At 36.4% G+C, this 15601-nt stretch overlaps 1 protein-coding gene across 1 annotated transcript; it reads right to left on the bottom strand.

Annotated features, from left to right (window-relative positions):
• Nucleotides 1-726: 726 nt before the first annotated feature.
• Nucleotides 727-9259, bottom strand: CBG17813 (the record flags this gene model as incomplete). The annotated part of the gene is made up of 5 exons (XM_002648861.2): nt 727-795; nt 1359-1643; nt 2874-3551; nt 7007-7416; nt 9124-9259. 5 exons carry the CDS (start codon nt 9257-9259, stop codon nt 727-729), a joined length of 1578 nt encoding a protein of 525 aa, XP_002648907.2.
• Between the last annotated feature and the right edge of the window lie 6342 nt (nt 9260-15601).

Below are 15601 nucleotides of genomic sequence, written 5' to 3' on the forward strand. Positions count from 1 at the left end.
CTTTTCATTTTTGAGTTTATCTTGTTAAGAGAAATTCGAAAATCTTGGGTCTCGAGTGGAAATTCGAAGGATTACGGTAGATAATTTAAAGTCAAAATTCCAAGAGAAAGCCATTTTCATCTGAGGAAATTTTTTCCAATTTGATTATATTTTCAAAAATCTGAAAATTCTCAAAAAAAAAAGTTTCGTATTCTACGAATTTATTTCAGATTTCAATCATTGCTGAAAATCAAAGAAAACACACAAAAAAAATGAATGTACTACGTATTCTGAAAATTAGGGGGAAATGTGTTGTTTCGAAGGGAAAAATCAATAATACTACAGTAATAAAAAAAAAGTGGGCGGAGCCATCAAAAATTAGGGTCTACGGTATTCATATATAGTACAAATATGGGGCAAAAACACACACACACAAATACTACATGTGGGCGGGGCTTCTTCAAAAAAGGGGCGGAGCTAAGGAATGTTTAGTATACAAAAAAAATTGAATTTTTTTTCGAAACTTAAAATTGGCGGGAAATTTGAACAATTCAAAAAAATAATAAAATTAAGCCGAGAAAGTTTGGTGGAGGAATTCTAAGAACCTACAATACTTTCTACAGTAATCCTAAGAAAGGGGCGGGGCTTGGAAGTGAATTTTTGGAACAAAAAAATAGTTTTCCGAGGTCTGGCGGGAAATTTGAAATTTTGAGAAAAATTTGAAAAAAAAGTTTTTTTCGAAAATTTTCAAAATTGCTCAGCTTTAATTTTTCGATTTTTCGGGGGTCCAAAATGTGAATTTGGAGTCAAAAAGACCTGGAAAATTGATTTTTTCAGGTGAGAAAACCCAAAAATCCATTTTTCCAGGCGAAAAATGACCATTTTCTGACAATTCCCAAAATTGCTCAGCTTAAAACTTTCGGGCTCCAAAATCTCCAAAATCGGCCATTTCGGGGTCCAAAAACCCCGGAAAAATCGCTTTCGGGGCTAAAAAACCTCGCAAATCTCATTTTTAAGCTCAAAAATTCAAATTTCCCACTAGAAACCTCTCAAAAAACCAAAAATTCCACAAAAATCAACTTTTCCAAGGGCAGAGGGGGGCGGGCCTACACTATATTGGTACAGAAAAAAAAGAGCAAAAAAAAAGCGAGAAAAAAATATCCAACATATATATCGTAAAACGTGGCTAGGGAAGGGGAAAAGAGACAATCACCACCAGTGGTCTAAGGATCTATATACAGAAAGGGGGCGGAGCTTCCAAATTTTACAGACAAGACAGGGGGGGAATAAAAGTCTAAAACTATAGATTCTCGGGGTCAAAATGAGCCGAAATGAGTCATTTTGAGCCTGAAAAAAGACCAAAAACCGCCAATTTAAGCCTGATTAAGGCCCGAAACCGGCGTGTTTGCCCACAATTTGTCCAAATCGCGCATCAACATGTTCATCGTATCGTCATTCAGGTCCATGATTGGAGTGGCGCCCATTGGTTGGCTGAATCCAGACGATGTGGCACCCAGAACGACGCGTTTCGATGGTTTGATTGGGGAGAAGAGGCTGCACGAGCGGAACGAATTCCATGAATCCGACGTCATCGGCTTCATTGGTGACGTGGGAATTGTGGAAAAGTTCGACGAGGAGAGTGGATGCGAAGAGTAGACGGGCGTCTGAAAAATTTTTTTTTTTCAAATTTTTTTTTTGAAATTGGGGTTAGGAGGAAGGTACTCAGTATTTTGACCCGATTGCTCAGCTTAAAATTATCGAAAATTCGATAAAAGTGGACCACACAAATTCTCTAGACGATTTGGGACATTTTCCAGCAAATTTCCAAAAATTTGGTCCATTTTAACCCATTGAACCATAAAGTTGGGAGAAGAGATTTGTCTAAAATTTGAAGAAGAGATTTTCTTCTCCAAAACTCAAAATGTTTGAGTTCTAGAGTGATTTTCGTCGGAAAAATCGATTAAAACACTCAATTTTGGCTAGAAATCAATCTAAAACTCAGCAAATCGCTAAAACTCAAAATTCGGAAAGGACCAAAATCTGGAGAAGAAGAAGAATTTGAAAATTTTTTTCTAAGCGTGGACCAAAGTTCTTTTCCAGACTGTTTGGAACAATTTCAAGCTATTTTCAGCCTTTTTAGTCCATTCTAACCTATGGAACCATAAAGTTGGGGGAAGAGATTTGTCTAAAATCTGGAGAAGAGATTTTCTTCTCCAAAACTCATTTATAGGCTAATTTGAACCAGGAAAAATCGTTAAAACCACTTCTTTCTGTCTAGGAAGCACTTTGAAAATGAAAAATTTCAAATTTCGAAAAATTTTAAATTTGGGGTTAGGAAGAAGGAGAAAGAAGGAATTCAGAATTTTCCAAATTTTCAGCTAAAAGTGGATCACATAAATTCTCTAGACGATTTGGGACAATTTCCAGGCATTTCCAGTCTTTTTGATCCATTCTAACCCTATGAACCATAAAGTTGGGAAAAGAGATTTGCCCAAAATCTGGAGAAGAGATTTTCTTCTCCAAAACCCAAAATTTTCACTCTGAGGTAATTATCTTCGGGAAAATCGATTAAAACACTCAATTTAGACTAGAACCGACGCTAAAACCTAAAAAATCGCTAAAATTCGGAAAAGACCGATATCTGGAGAAGAAGAAGACCAAAAATCTCAAATTTGCTCAATTTTGATCGGCTTTTCGATTATCGCAGCTCAAATTCTTTTTAGTTTTTCATTTTAAAGGTCGTGAAGCTCTAAAATTTCTTAAAAGTTGATAAATTTGGACGATTTCTCAGTATAAAATATTTTTCAGAATTTCTTGTTTTTCAGCGTTTTTCTGCTCGAAATGGCTGGTTTTTTAGATTATTTTCCAATTTCTCAAATTTCAAGTCCCCTTACCTTGCTCCCGGCGTTTAAATCCGCCAACATCGCATCGAAAAGCGCGGCAGTCGAGTTGGGCGCATTCTCCATGGCTCCCGAATCCTTTTCCATCAATTTCAACGCCGATGGCCGTTGAACCGATGCCAAGAACTCCGAAAAGTTGGTAGTTGGCTCTCCACACGTCGACGATGACGTGGATCCAGAATCCTGAAGTCCTGGTGTCGATGATTCTCCTCCTCCTCCTCCTCCGTTTCCGAGGATATCAGGAGACGTGGATTCTGGCTGTTTGACCGTATTCCTCGGGAATTGTCCACGTGCCAGCGCGGCTCCATAGGACGACGACGACGACGAAGTGGCTCCAGATGCTCCAGAAGACGTCGGAGGCCTCTGAGAATACGGACGAATCATTCCAGAAACCGATGCCGAGACAGGCTTATTCGGTTGACGACGTTTCCATCCGTCCACTGAAGCCATTTCGTAGAAGAATCCATCAGAATTCGGGTCATAATAACGCATCGTTGGATTCTGAGCGGCTCCTGGGCCGGAATTTGGTGTGGGTGGGCTTTGGGCCGCCATTTGGGCCGCGGCCTGCATGTGATAGGCCTGTTGGAGGAAGGCGGCTTGGGCGGCGGCGGTCTGCGCGGCCAGGAGCTGGTTGTATTTCGATGGGCCATTGACGTTCATATGGGCGACTTCCTGAAAACAGAATCTAGTTAAAATAGCTGGAATTTCAAATTTTTTTAGCTGAAGATTAGAGTTTTTGAGGTTTGAGACCTAAATAATAAGAAACTGGAGAAAATTTGAATCCGAATAGTCGAAAAGATGGTGCAAATCAGACTAGGTTGAAATTTTTGGTCTTCCTTTTCTCCAGATTTTGGTCTTCTCCGAATTTTGAATTTCAGAGATTTTCTAGGTTTTAGAGCCGTTTTTAGCCGAAAATGAGTGTTTTAATCAATTTTCCCGGTTAAAATTAGCCTAGAAGCCAATTTTCAAGAGATTTGGAGAAAAAAATGTCTTCTCCAGATTTTAGGCAAATCTCTTCTCCCAACTTTATGGTTCAATGGGTTAAAATGGACCAAAATTGCTGAAAATGCCTGGAAATTGTCCCAAATAGCATGGAAAATTTATGTGGTCCACTTTTAGTTAAAAAATGTTGAAATTTCTGAATTCCTTCTTCCTAACCCAAATTTTGAAATTTTTCATTTTCAAAGTCCTTCCTAGATAAAAATAACTGTCGGAATCGAGTTTCCTGTCAAAAGTTGGCCTAGAACCCAAAAATTTTTGAAATCTGGAGAAGAAAATCTCTTCTCCAGATTTTAGGCAAATCTCTTCTCCCAACTTTATGGTTCAATGCGTTAAAATGGACCAAAATTGCTGAAAATGCCTGGAAATTGTCCCAAATAGCCTGGACAATTTATGTGATCCACTTTTAGCTGAAAATTTGGAAAATTCTGAATTCCTTCTTTCTCCTTCTTCCTAACCCCAAATTTAAAATTTTTCGAAATTTGAAATTTTTCATTTTCAAAGTGCTTCCTAGACAGAAAGAAGTGGTTTTAACGATTTTCCTGGTTCAAATCAGCCTAAAAATGAGTTTTGGAGAAGAAAATCTCTTCTCCAGATTTTAGGCAAATCTCTTCTCCCAACTTTATGGTTCAATGCGTTAAAATGGACCAAAATTGCTGAAAATGCCTTAAAATTGTCCCAAATAGCCTGGAAAATTTATGTGGTCCACTTTTAGCTAAAAATTTTGAGATTTCTGAATTCCTTTTTTTCCCTTCCTCCTAACCCAAATTTCCAAATTTTTCAAATGTTGATATTTCATGTTTTTAGAGTCGGTTTTAGACAAATATAAGTGCTCTAGTCGATTTGCCCGATGAAAATTAGCCTGGAACGCAATTTTCAAGAGTTTTCGAGAAGAAAAACTCTTCTCCAGAGTTAGGTCTTCTTCTTCTTCTTCAAATTCCAAATTTCAAAGTTTCCAACAAATCGAAAGTCTTAAAAGTAAAAAAAACCAGTCTAGATTTACTATATTCCAGCAAAAAATTCCTTTTTTCCTAAATTTTCGGTCTTCTTCAGATCTAGGTCTTCTTCTTCTCCAGATTCCGAATTTCAAAGTTTCAGAAAAAGAGTAAAAATGTGAAAAGAAGGAAAACCACACTGAATTTATTATATTCCAGCGAAAAATTCCCTTTTTCCTAAATTTTCGGTCTTCTTCAGATCTAGGTCTTCTTCTTCTCCAAAACCCAAATTTCGAAATTTTTCATTTTTTTTTCTAATTAATGTTCTAAGATCCCTTCTCTGCACCTATTTCAAAACTTTTTTTTTCTAATAGTTCAAGTTCTTCTTCTTCTTCTTCTTCTCCTTCTCCGAATAACATAATTTTGTTATTGTTGTTGTTGGGCTTAAGTTCCAGTAGTGGTCATTTTCCGCTTCTTCTTCTTCTTCTTCTTCTTTTTGCCCAAAAAAAAATACTGGATTCTTCTTCTTCTTCTTCTTCTTTTCTCGAGTATATGGAGAAGAGGAAGAAGAAGAACGAGTTTCTAGAAAAGAAGAAAATTCAAGTCTCAAAATTATCAAAACCAATTTAAAAGTTCTTTTCTTCTTCTTCTTCTTCTTCTTCTTCTTCTTTTCCTTATTTTGGATTTTTGGGTCAAAAACGGAAAAGAAGAAGAAGAAGAAGAAGGAGAAGAAGAAGAAGGAGAAGAAGAGTTCCAAGAAGTTGGAAATTCCTGGAAATTCTTCTTCTTCTCCAGATTTTGGTCCCTTCTTCTTCTTCTTCTTCTTCTTCTTCTTCTTATTCCAGCCTTTTCTAGTCCATTCTGACCAATTCTGCCCCTTTTTTGCTCTTTTCAGCTGAAGCCTGCTTAGGGGTCGGCTCAAAAGTACTCATGCTCTTTTCCTATACATCCTTCTTCTTCTTCTTCTTCTTCTTCTTTTCCATTTAGGAGAGGAGGAAGAAGTCCTCAAAGAAGTCCTCAAAGTACAATGTCAGAACTACCAGCGATCTATCCATGCTCCAGAATAGATAGACACATTTTGAGCAAGAAATGAGTCAGAATACGGAGAAGAAGAAGAAGAAGAAGAAAAAGAAGACGTGGAGGTGGCCAGAGATCAAAAGAAGAAGAAGAAGAAGAAGAAGAGAATTTGAGAATATTGCGAAATTCGCAAAAGATTATCATCGTCTAGCAATTTTTTGTCATCAAAAAGTGACTAAAAAAGAATTTTTGATTTCAAAAATTTTCAAAATCTGGAGAAGGGCTTCAGAAGAGAAAGGAAAGGTTCTAGAATAAAATTTCGCTAAAAACAAAAATCTCCATGTGACTTGGGATACTTTTGGTCTATTCTGAGGTTAATTTGAAAAAAAACGTTAAATTCGGAGAAGAAGAAGAAGAAGAAGAAGAAGAAGACTGAATCTGGAGAAGAGGAAGGAGACATTGCGGACTAAAAGTGGATCACATAAATTGTCCAGGTCATTTGGGACAATTTCCAGGCATTTCCAGTCTTTTTAGTCTATTCTAACCTATGGAACCATAAAGTTGGGAGAAGAGATTTGTCTAAAATCTGGAGAAGGGATTTTCTTCTCCAACACTCATTTTTAGGCTAATTTTAACTAGGAAATTCGTTGAAACCGTTTTTTTTGTCTGGGAAGCACTTTGAAAATGAAAAATTTCAAATTTCGAAAAATTTTAAATTTGGGGTTAGGAAGAAGGAGAAAGAAGGAATTCAGAATTTTCCAAATTTTCCCCTAAAAGTGGACCACATAAATTGTCCAGGCCATTTTGGACAAATTCCAGGCATTTCCAGTCTTTTTAGTCCATTCTAACCTATGGAACCATAAAGTTGGGAGAAGAGGTTTGCCTAAAATCTGGAGAAGACATTTTCTTCTCCAAAACTCAAAATTTTTGGGTTCTAGGGTGATTTTCGTCAGAAAAATTGATTAAGGCACTCAATTTTAGCTAGAAATCAATCTAAAACAGAGAAAATCGCAAATTCGGAAAAAAAAACCAAAATCTGGAGAAGAAAAAGACCAAAGATTTCAAAGTTGCTCAATTTGAATCGGGGTTTCGACTAATCCGTCTCAAATTTTCTCTAGTTTCTTATTATCAAGCTAAAAAATCTCAAAAACTCAAACTCCAAGAATTATTGCTCACCTGATCCTTCCCATTCTGTGACTTATGAACCGCGGCGTTCGGCTGTCTCCGTCTCCACCCTTTCGCACCATTCTGCTCATAATAGTATCCATCCGATTGCACATCATAAAACCAGTACTCCTCATTTCCAGAAGACGTCGGTGCGGCTCCAGATGACGTGGCCCCTGAGATTACTGTAGCGGATGCAACGACGCCGTCTTCCGAGGATTCGGACATCGCTTGCGACGACGCCTGAAAACCTTCACGACGGCCCGACGCCGTTTTCCGAAACTTCTTGTGCTTCTTCTGCTGATTCTGAACGTGTGAATTCTGATTTTGATGGTGATGATTCTGAAGATTCTGAAGGTGGTACAGGTGTTGTTGAAGGTGTTGTTGTTGTTGAATCGATGGTGGCGTCGTGGATTTCGATTCTGGAACTATCACAAAAATTGATAAGAAAATTAGGAATTTCGAAAAAAAAAATTTTTTTTGAAAATTTTTTTTTCAAAATGTGTGTTCGGAAAAGGGTTCAGAATTTAAAATTTTGATTTTTTCCGACTTAAAGTGGACCACACAACTTTTTCAGACTATTTGGGACAATTTCCAACAATTTCCAGCCTTCATGGTGCATGACCAAAATCTGGAGAAGAAGAAGAATTTGGAAATTCCGACTCACAGTGGACCACATAAATTTTCCATGCTATTTGGGACAATTTCCAGGCATTTTCAGCAATTTTGGTCCATTTTAACCCACTGAACCATAAAGTTGGGAGAAGAGATTTGCCTAAAATCTGGAGAACACATTTTCTTCTCCAAATCTCTTGAAAATTTTGTTCTAGGCTAATTTTAGCCTGGGAAATCGTTTAAAACATTTATTAGAAACTAAAAATCACTCTAAAATCCCAAAAATCGCAAAAAATCTCCAAAATTCGGAGAAGACCAAAATATGGTGAAGAAGAAGAAGAAGTCATCTGACTGTGTGTGCGAATGCATGTACAAACAAGGAACTATCTGTCCTGAGAAAATGATGATGGGGCGAAAAGCCTGTCTTCTTCTTCTCCATAGAGACCTCCCACACCACGTCTGGAGAAGAGAGAATTAGAGAAAGAAGAAAAAGAAGAAGGAAAAAAAACGAAAACGATGATCTCAACTTTTTCTTCTTCTTCCTTACAAGGATGATCCGAAAAGTGGTGTAAGAGGAACTTGTTCTTCTTCTTCTTCTTCTTCCCCAAAACTTTTTGGGTTGAATATGGAGAAGAGGAAGAAGAAGGTAAATATCAAAAATTTTCAGCTTTCTAGAGATAAATTTGACTGGAAATTCTAGCTTTAGCAAAAAATGTCTTTTTTTCAATTTTTTTTTTTGAAATTTGGGTTAGGAGGAAGGGATTCAGAATCTGATTTCTCAATTTTTCAACCTAAAAGTGGTCCACAAGAATTCTCCAGATGATTTGGGACAATTTCCAGGCATTTCCAGCCTTTTTAGTCCATTCTAACCCTTTGAACTATAATGTTGGGAGAAGAGATTTGCCTAAAATCTGGAGAAGACATTTTCTTCTCCGAATTTCAAAATTTTCGGGTTCTAGGCTTAATAAAAAAAAATAGCGCTAATTTTAGCCTGGGAAATCGTTTTAAACACCTATTGGAGGCTAAAAATCACTCTAAAGCCCAGAAATTCGCAAAAACCCAAAATTTGGAAAATATGTACCAAAATACGGAGAAGAACAAGAATTTGAAAATTACGACTAGAAGTGGACCACACAGTTTTTCCAGGCTATTTGGGACAATTTCCAGCCGTTTCCAGCCTTTTTAGTCCATTCTAACCTATGGAACCATAAAGTTGGGAGAAGAGATTTGTCTAAAATTTGGAGAAGAGATTTTTCTCCTCCAAAACTCTTGAAAACTTCGTTCTCGGCTAATATTTGCAAGAAAAATCGATTGGAACACTTATTTTTGTCTAAAAATCCTTCTAAAATCGAAAAAAAAATCTAAAATTCGAAAAAGACCAAAATCTGGGGAAGAAAAAGACCAAAAAAATCAACTTTGCTCAATTTTCATCGCCGTTTCGACTATTCCACCTTAAATTTACTCTAGTTTCTTATTATTTAGGTCCCGATTCGTCAAAAATTTCCAAAACTCACCATCCGACGAGCTACCCCTCCGTCCGCTTCCAATCACTCCAACCGGGGGTCCTGAGGCTCCGCCCACTTCTTGATTGCTCAGAATATCGTTATCCATAAACCAGGCGAGTGTTTTGGTCCCGCGAGCCGGCGGCATTTTTGGTGGCTGGATTACTGTAGTTGTCGTCGAGCGATTCGTTTGTATCATATACAAAGAGTTTGGGGGTTAGTAGAGAGAAGTTTGAGAGAAATCTGAAACAGAAAAAATGAATTTGAAGAAAGAGCAAAAAAGAAGAAGAAGAAAAGGCGCGAAAAAAGAGGTAAAAATCAAAATTTTCCAAAATTCGGAGAAGAAGACGAAAAAAAAGAAGAAGAAGAAGAAAAAGGAAGAAAAAGGATTTCAACCTAAAAAAAAGAAAGTCCAAGTTGGAAAATGTACAAAAATCCCAAAAAAAATCATCTTTCAAAAATTTTCAAAATTTACATCCATGATCTGGAGAAGAGGAAGGAGAAGAAGAAGAAAAAAAAAGGATTTCAACCTGAAAAGAAGAAAGTCCAGGTTGGAAAATGTCTAAAAACTGTAAAAAAATGCACCTTTAGAGATTTTTCCAAAATTTCATGCAGAATCTGGAGAAGAGAAAGAAGAAGAAGAAGCAGAAGGAAAAAAAGGATTTCAACCTGAAAAGAAGAAAGTCCAGGTTGAAAAATGACAAAAAACTTTGAAAAAATTCATCTTTTCAAAAATTTTCAGAATTCCTTCCTCTTCTCCAGAACTCACAAAAAAAAAGAAGAAGAAGAAGACCGAAAAAAAATTCCAGACTGAACTCTTTTGGATTCTAAAACCAAGAGAGCACGAGAAATAGACAGAGAAAGTGCACCTTCTTCTTCTTCTTCTTCTTCCTCCTAAGCTCCGCCCATTTCTGGAGAAGAACGAAAAAGAAGAAAAAAGAAGAAGAAGAAGAAGAACAGCTGGGGGTTTGTGTACTTTCTAGATTGGTCCCATGGCACCCCCAGCTAAGAGCAATAGGGGGATGAGGACCACCAACTGTTCTTTGGGAAAAAAGAAGAAGAAGAGAAAGAAGAAGAAGAAGACCAAAAAATCAGAAAAAAAGACTAAAAATGGTTGAAAATCGAAAAAAGGGAAAAAAAAGAAGAAGAAAAAGGAAAAATTCCGGGGTAGATCAAACATTTCTGAAATTTCGAAAAATAAACTTTCAAGTCTAAAAAATTTGGAAAAAATCTACAATTTGGAGAAGAAGAAGAAGAATTTTTCCTAGAACCGAAAAATGCGGGAAATTCGAATTCTCGGGTTAAAAACGGTCCCGAACTCCATATTCAGCTCTTAAGTCAAATTTCAACTTTCCAAGGCCTAGAAAAGTCTGAAAATCTCAATTTCCCACATTTCTAAAGCTTGTAAACATGAATTTCGACATGAAAATTTCAATTTTCAAGGTCCCGAAACCCGAAAATCGCATTTTCCAGGTCAAAAATCAAATTGAAGGGTCCATGGGTCAGCTGTTCTGCTTTCCCGAAAATTGGAGAGGAAAAAGAAGAAGAAAACGACAAGAGAAGAGAATGACGCATTTTCAGCCAACAGGTGGGGGAAGGGGGGGGGGGGTGCTGAAATCGCCCTTTTTCATTTAAAACGAGAGACGCAGACGCGTTTTTTGTGACATATAAAACGACGCTGCTGTGTTCATCCCGCCCAGATTCAGAAGAAGACAATAGGGCATGATGACGTGGCATCAATTAGGATTACTGTAGAAATAATGGGTGATGAGGCTTAATGGGCCAGGAGGAGGTTTATGTGCGCGGTAATTACCCCCCGACGAGATCGGCAATCTCTCATCAGATTACTGTTTCTCGAGATGGTGAGTGGTGACAGAAGGTGGTGATGAATGTGAAGAGGTTAAATATCGACTTTTGAATGGTGAGAAAGTTCTAGAAGATTCTGGAAGACTCTGAAAGTTTGGACCATTTTTGGGGTTCTAGACAATGTTTGTTTTTTTTTTGGTTTTTAAAGCAGCGGCATTTCAGATCCAATGTAGACCGATTTTAAAAGGTGTGTTCTCGATAATATCAAAATTATTGAGATTTTAGCACTTTTTAGCACTATTCCAATGCGTAAATAGTGCTAAAAATGGGGTCCCAAGGGGCGTATCTCCTGTGACACTATGTACAAATACACACGTATATGTACTGTCGTGTCTCATGCTCTCGAATCACCCTGATTTGCCCCACACCTGTCGCTACAACAAACAATACAATTTCCAAAAAGAAAGGGGGGAATACCCCCCTTTTTTGGGAATGTTTGTACTAGTAGTACGATTCGATTTGATGGGGTGCAGAGAGGAGGAGGAGGAGGAAAAGGAGGAGCAGGTGGACCGTCCATCATGAACCATTTTCTCCATCTGCTGTCTTTTTTTTCTGGAGGCTTTGACGCCGAAAACGGGCCTTGGGACCTCGTCATAGCGGCTCTATTCTAGTTTAGAGGTCCCAAAAAAGAATAGAGGTCCGAAAAAAAATTAGAGGTCCCAAAATAAAATAGAGGTCCCAAAAAAAATTAGAGGTCCCAAAAAAAATTAGAGGTCCCAAAAAAAATTAGAGGTCCCAAAAATAGTTTAGAGGTCCCAAGAAAAAATAGAGGTCCAAAATACGAAAAACGCGCAGATGTTGGAATAATGTACTAGTATTTGAACTGTGCGAGTAGTTTGAGAAGTATTCATAATTTGCAGTAGGCATTGCAAAAGCCGGGATGCCGTTCGCACAAACATCTCAGGAAATCTCAGGACAACCTCTTCATCTCTCACCTCTTCTGCCTCTTCAAATCTCTTGATCCGAATTTTGCTGAATCCGATCTTGGCAAGAAAATCAAGTTTGAATTGTTACTGAAATATGACAAGGTAGGTTTTACCTAAGTTTTTGGTGAATTATATTCATTTGATTTTTCAGCTTACTAGGGAAGGTTGTAACTGGGGTATGGGACTTTGATATGAGGCCTATATCATTCGAAAGCTGAGAATGAGACATTTTCAAATATATATTCAGATTTTGCTGCGGACATTCCAGATCCGAGAAAATCGAATTTGAAATTTGGCTGAAATTCGAATATTTTGAGGGCCAGACCTCCCCTTTTCTTATATGCATTGTGGAACTAGTTGAAAGCAACGACTGGTGGTGTAGCGGTGAAGAGGGAGGACGGTAACTGACTAGGGTTGGGTTCGATTCCTCTCTCCAGTTAGGACGATGATGTCCATCATGGACTATTCCCATCTGCTGTCTTTTTGTTTTTTTTTTTTGAGGAGAAGAGGACCCCTGACAATTGGTCCACGACAAAAATTTAAAACAACAACAAAATTTCAGCCAACAATCACAACAATTTGAAAACTGAAAAACTGGAATATCCAGTCTAGAAAATTATTCAAAAAATTCAAAAAATAATGAATAGTCATGTGATGGAGAAAACAACAACAACAACCACAACAAAACGATTTTTGGCGTTCTAAACCAATTTCTAGGTGTTTAAAATGCAAAATTTGCGTTTAAAAACTCAAATTTGACCCAAAAAATTGAAAAAAAAATTTTTTTTTTTTCAAAAAATTCTAAAAATCCAATTTTCAGCCAAATCTCACATTTCTAGATCACAATTTATAGTTAAGATCAATTTTTGAGCTTTCGGAACCCAAAAATTCCACTCAAAAATTATATTTTTCAAGCAAAAACAAATTATAGCCAATTTTCAGATTTTCAGCCAAATTTTTCAGGGCCAACAATGGGGTCGAATTCTTTGAAAAATGCACGTGAAAATCATATCATCGTCATCTGGTAAGAAGGAGGAGGGAGTGACAGGAACACGACATGATACCATATCACTGATATAATATGATAAGAGTATCAGAAACGGAATTTTTTTGCGATAGATCAAAAAATATTTTTGGCGTGAAAAAGAAGAACAGAAAACAATTTTTTTTTCCCAAAAAAAAAATTGAAAAAATGGGGAAAAATTGAGTGAAAATGAGCCAAAAGTGGGCGGAGCCTAAAGGAAAAGGGGGCGGAGCTTAATCATATGACTAAAACATGCATTTTATTTTTCTTTTAAAAAAACCCAAAAAGAATTGTTTTTCCGAATTTCGATTTATTCAAAATCTGGAAAAGAGGAAGGAAGAGATTCTCCAGATTCGAGGTTACATCAGAAGACGTCGTCATATATCTCTTTTATCAATGATAAGGGGGTCAAAAAAAAAGGGGAAAAAAGGGAAAGACCAGGTGATTCTTCTTCTTCTTCTTCTTCTTCTTATCCCTAAAAGTTTGGAAAAAAAGAAGAGAAAAAAAAGAAAATTTAAAAAAAAAAAATAAAAAAATAAAATAAAAAATTTTTTTTTTTTCCAAACATCGGAAAAGGAAAGTTTTGTGAAATCTGGAGAAGAGATTTTCAGAATAAGAAGAAGAAGAAAAAATAGGTTTTAGGTTGGAAAAATGTCAGAAAACCGATTATCCATTCAAGAATACGAGGAAAATTCAAAAAAAAATAAATTTTTTTTTTGAAAAATCGGAGAAGACCTCTTCCTCTTCTCCAGATTCCAAAATCAAAATTTTTCAGAAATTTTGGAATTTTGAGTTCTAAGGGTGAAGATAGCCGGGAAATTCGAATTCCAAATGAAAAAAGAGCTCAAAATGACCTAAAACCCGAAATTAGGTCTTCTCCAAATTTCCCTTCCTCTTCTCCAGATCCCAAATTCAAACTCTCGAGAAGAACCTAAATTTTGTGTTCTAGGGGTAGAAAAAGACGGGAAATTTGAATTTCAAGCTTAAAAAGTGCTAAAACGCGTCATTTGGTCATTTTTTTGGGGCGAAAAAGAATGAAATTAATTATCACCAGTGTGTCAATCACCCCCTATTTTTTGCACCTGGCTGATAATTTCTCATATGACTATGATTGAAGAAAATTTGAGTCACAAGATTGAATATGTTCTAGAATTTTCCAGAAAAAATCGACCATTTTTGACCGGGAAAAATGTCAAAAATGAGGAAAAGGAGAGAGAGAGAGAGTGAGAGAGACGCAGAGAAAACAAGAAACCGGAAATTTTCCTACATGAGAATTCGAAGAAACTCGACGGAGAGAACAGTTCGATCGTTGAACATTGGGAAATTCTGGGGCGGGGGAAAATTCGAAAAAAAAACGCAAAAATCAAAATTTTCTAAAAATTTTAATTTTTTTGAAATTTCCAAAATTGGGAGAAGGAAAAAAAAAGATTTCTTTTTAAAAAGAAAAAATTTTTAAAAAGAAGAAATTCCAGGTTGGAAAATGTCTAAAAAATCTGAAAAAAAATCATATTTTAAAAAATTAAAAAATTTCAGATTCCTTCCTCTTCTTCAGAACTCCAAGAATAAGAAAAAAGAAGAAAAAAAAAAGAAATTCCATTTCAAAAGAAGAATCTCCATGTTGGAAAATGTCTAAAAATAGGAAAAAATTCATGTTTCAAAATTTTCCAAAATTTGTCATCCAGAATCTGGAGAAGAGGAAGAAGGAACTTGGAGTAGGAAAAAAAAGATTTCAACCTAAAAAGAAGAAATTCCAGGTTGGAAAATGTCTAAAAAATAGGAAAAAAGTTCATGTTTCAAAATTTTCCAAAATTTGTCATTCAGAATCTGGAGAAGAGGAAGAATAGATTCGGAGAAGGGAAAAAAAAGATTTCAACCTAAAAAGAAGAAATTCCAGGTTGGAAAATGTCCTTGAACCTTGAAAAATTCATCTTTTAAAAAAATTCCAAATTTTCATCCAGTATCTGGAGAAGAGTAAGAAGAAACTTGGAGAAGGAAAAAAAGGATTTCAACCTAAAAAGAAGAAATTCCAGGTTGCAAAGTGCCCAAAAACTTTGAAAAAATTCAAAAACTTTGAAAAAAAAAATATTTTCAAAAATGTTCAGTATTCCAAAAAATAAGAAGAAGAAGAAAATCACAGTTTTTAGAAAAAAATCACATGGTGAATATAAAAAATCAAAAATGGGTCGCCAAGCACCGACAGACACCCCCAAATACTGATCATGTTGTCATGGGGTTTGACACCGAAAAAGCGATAGGGAGCGAGAGAGAGAGAGAGAGAGAGAGAGAGAGAGAGAGAGAGAGAGAGAGAGTACAGAAAATCGAGAGACGCAGAGAAGACATTTCGAGAGAAAAGAAGAAGAAGAAGGAACTAACTGATAAAAAAATGTCATTTTTCTAAACAAAATAAATTTTTTGTTGATTTTCTGAAATTTCGAAAACAGTAAAATTTCGAAAATTTTCACCAGAGGAGAAAGAGACAGGGGTGATAAGGGTGATAAGGGCCGGAAATCAAGAAAATGACGTTTTTATGGCCGAAAATCGCAAAAATGACAATTTTCAGCCATTTTTCAGAGTCGACTTCATTAAAAATCGAAAAAATCCAATTTTCCAGGAATTTTTAAGCTCCAAAATGAGCATTTTGAGCCTAGAAATGGTCGTTTTTGGCTCTCAAAAT

This window comes from Caenorhabditis briggsae (assembly GCF_000004555.2).
Source record: "Caenorhabditis briggsae complete genome, chrV, whole genome shotgun sequence".
Taxonomy (NCBI): Eukaryota; Metazoa; Nematoda; class Chromadorea; order Rhabditida; family Rhabditidae; genus Caenorhabditis; species Caenorhabditis briggsae.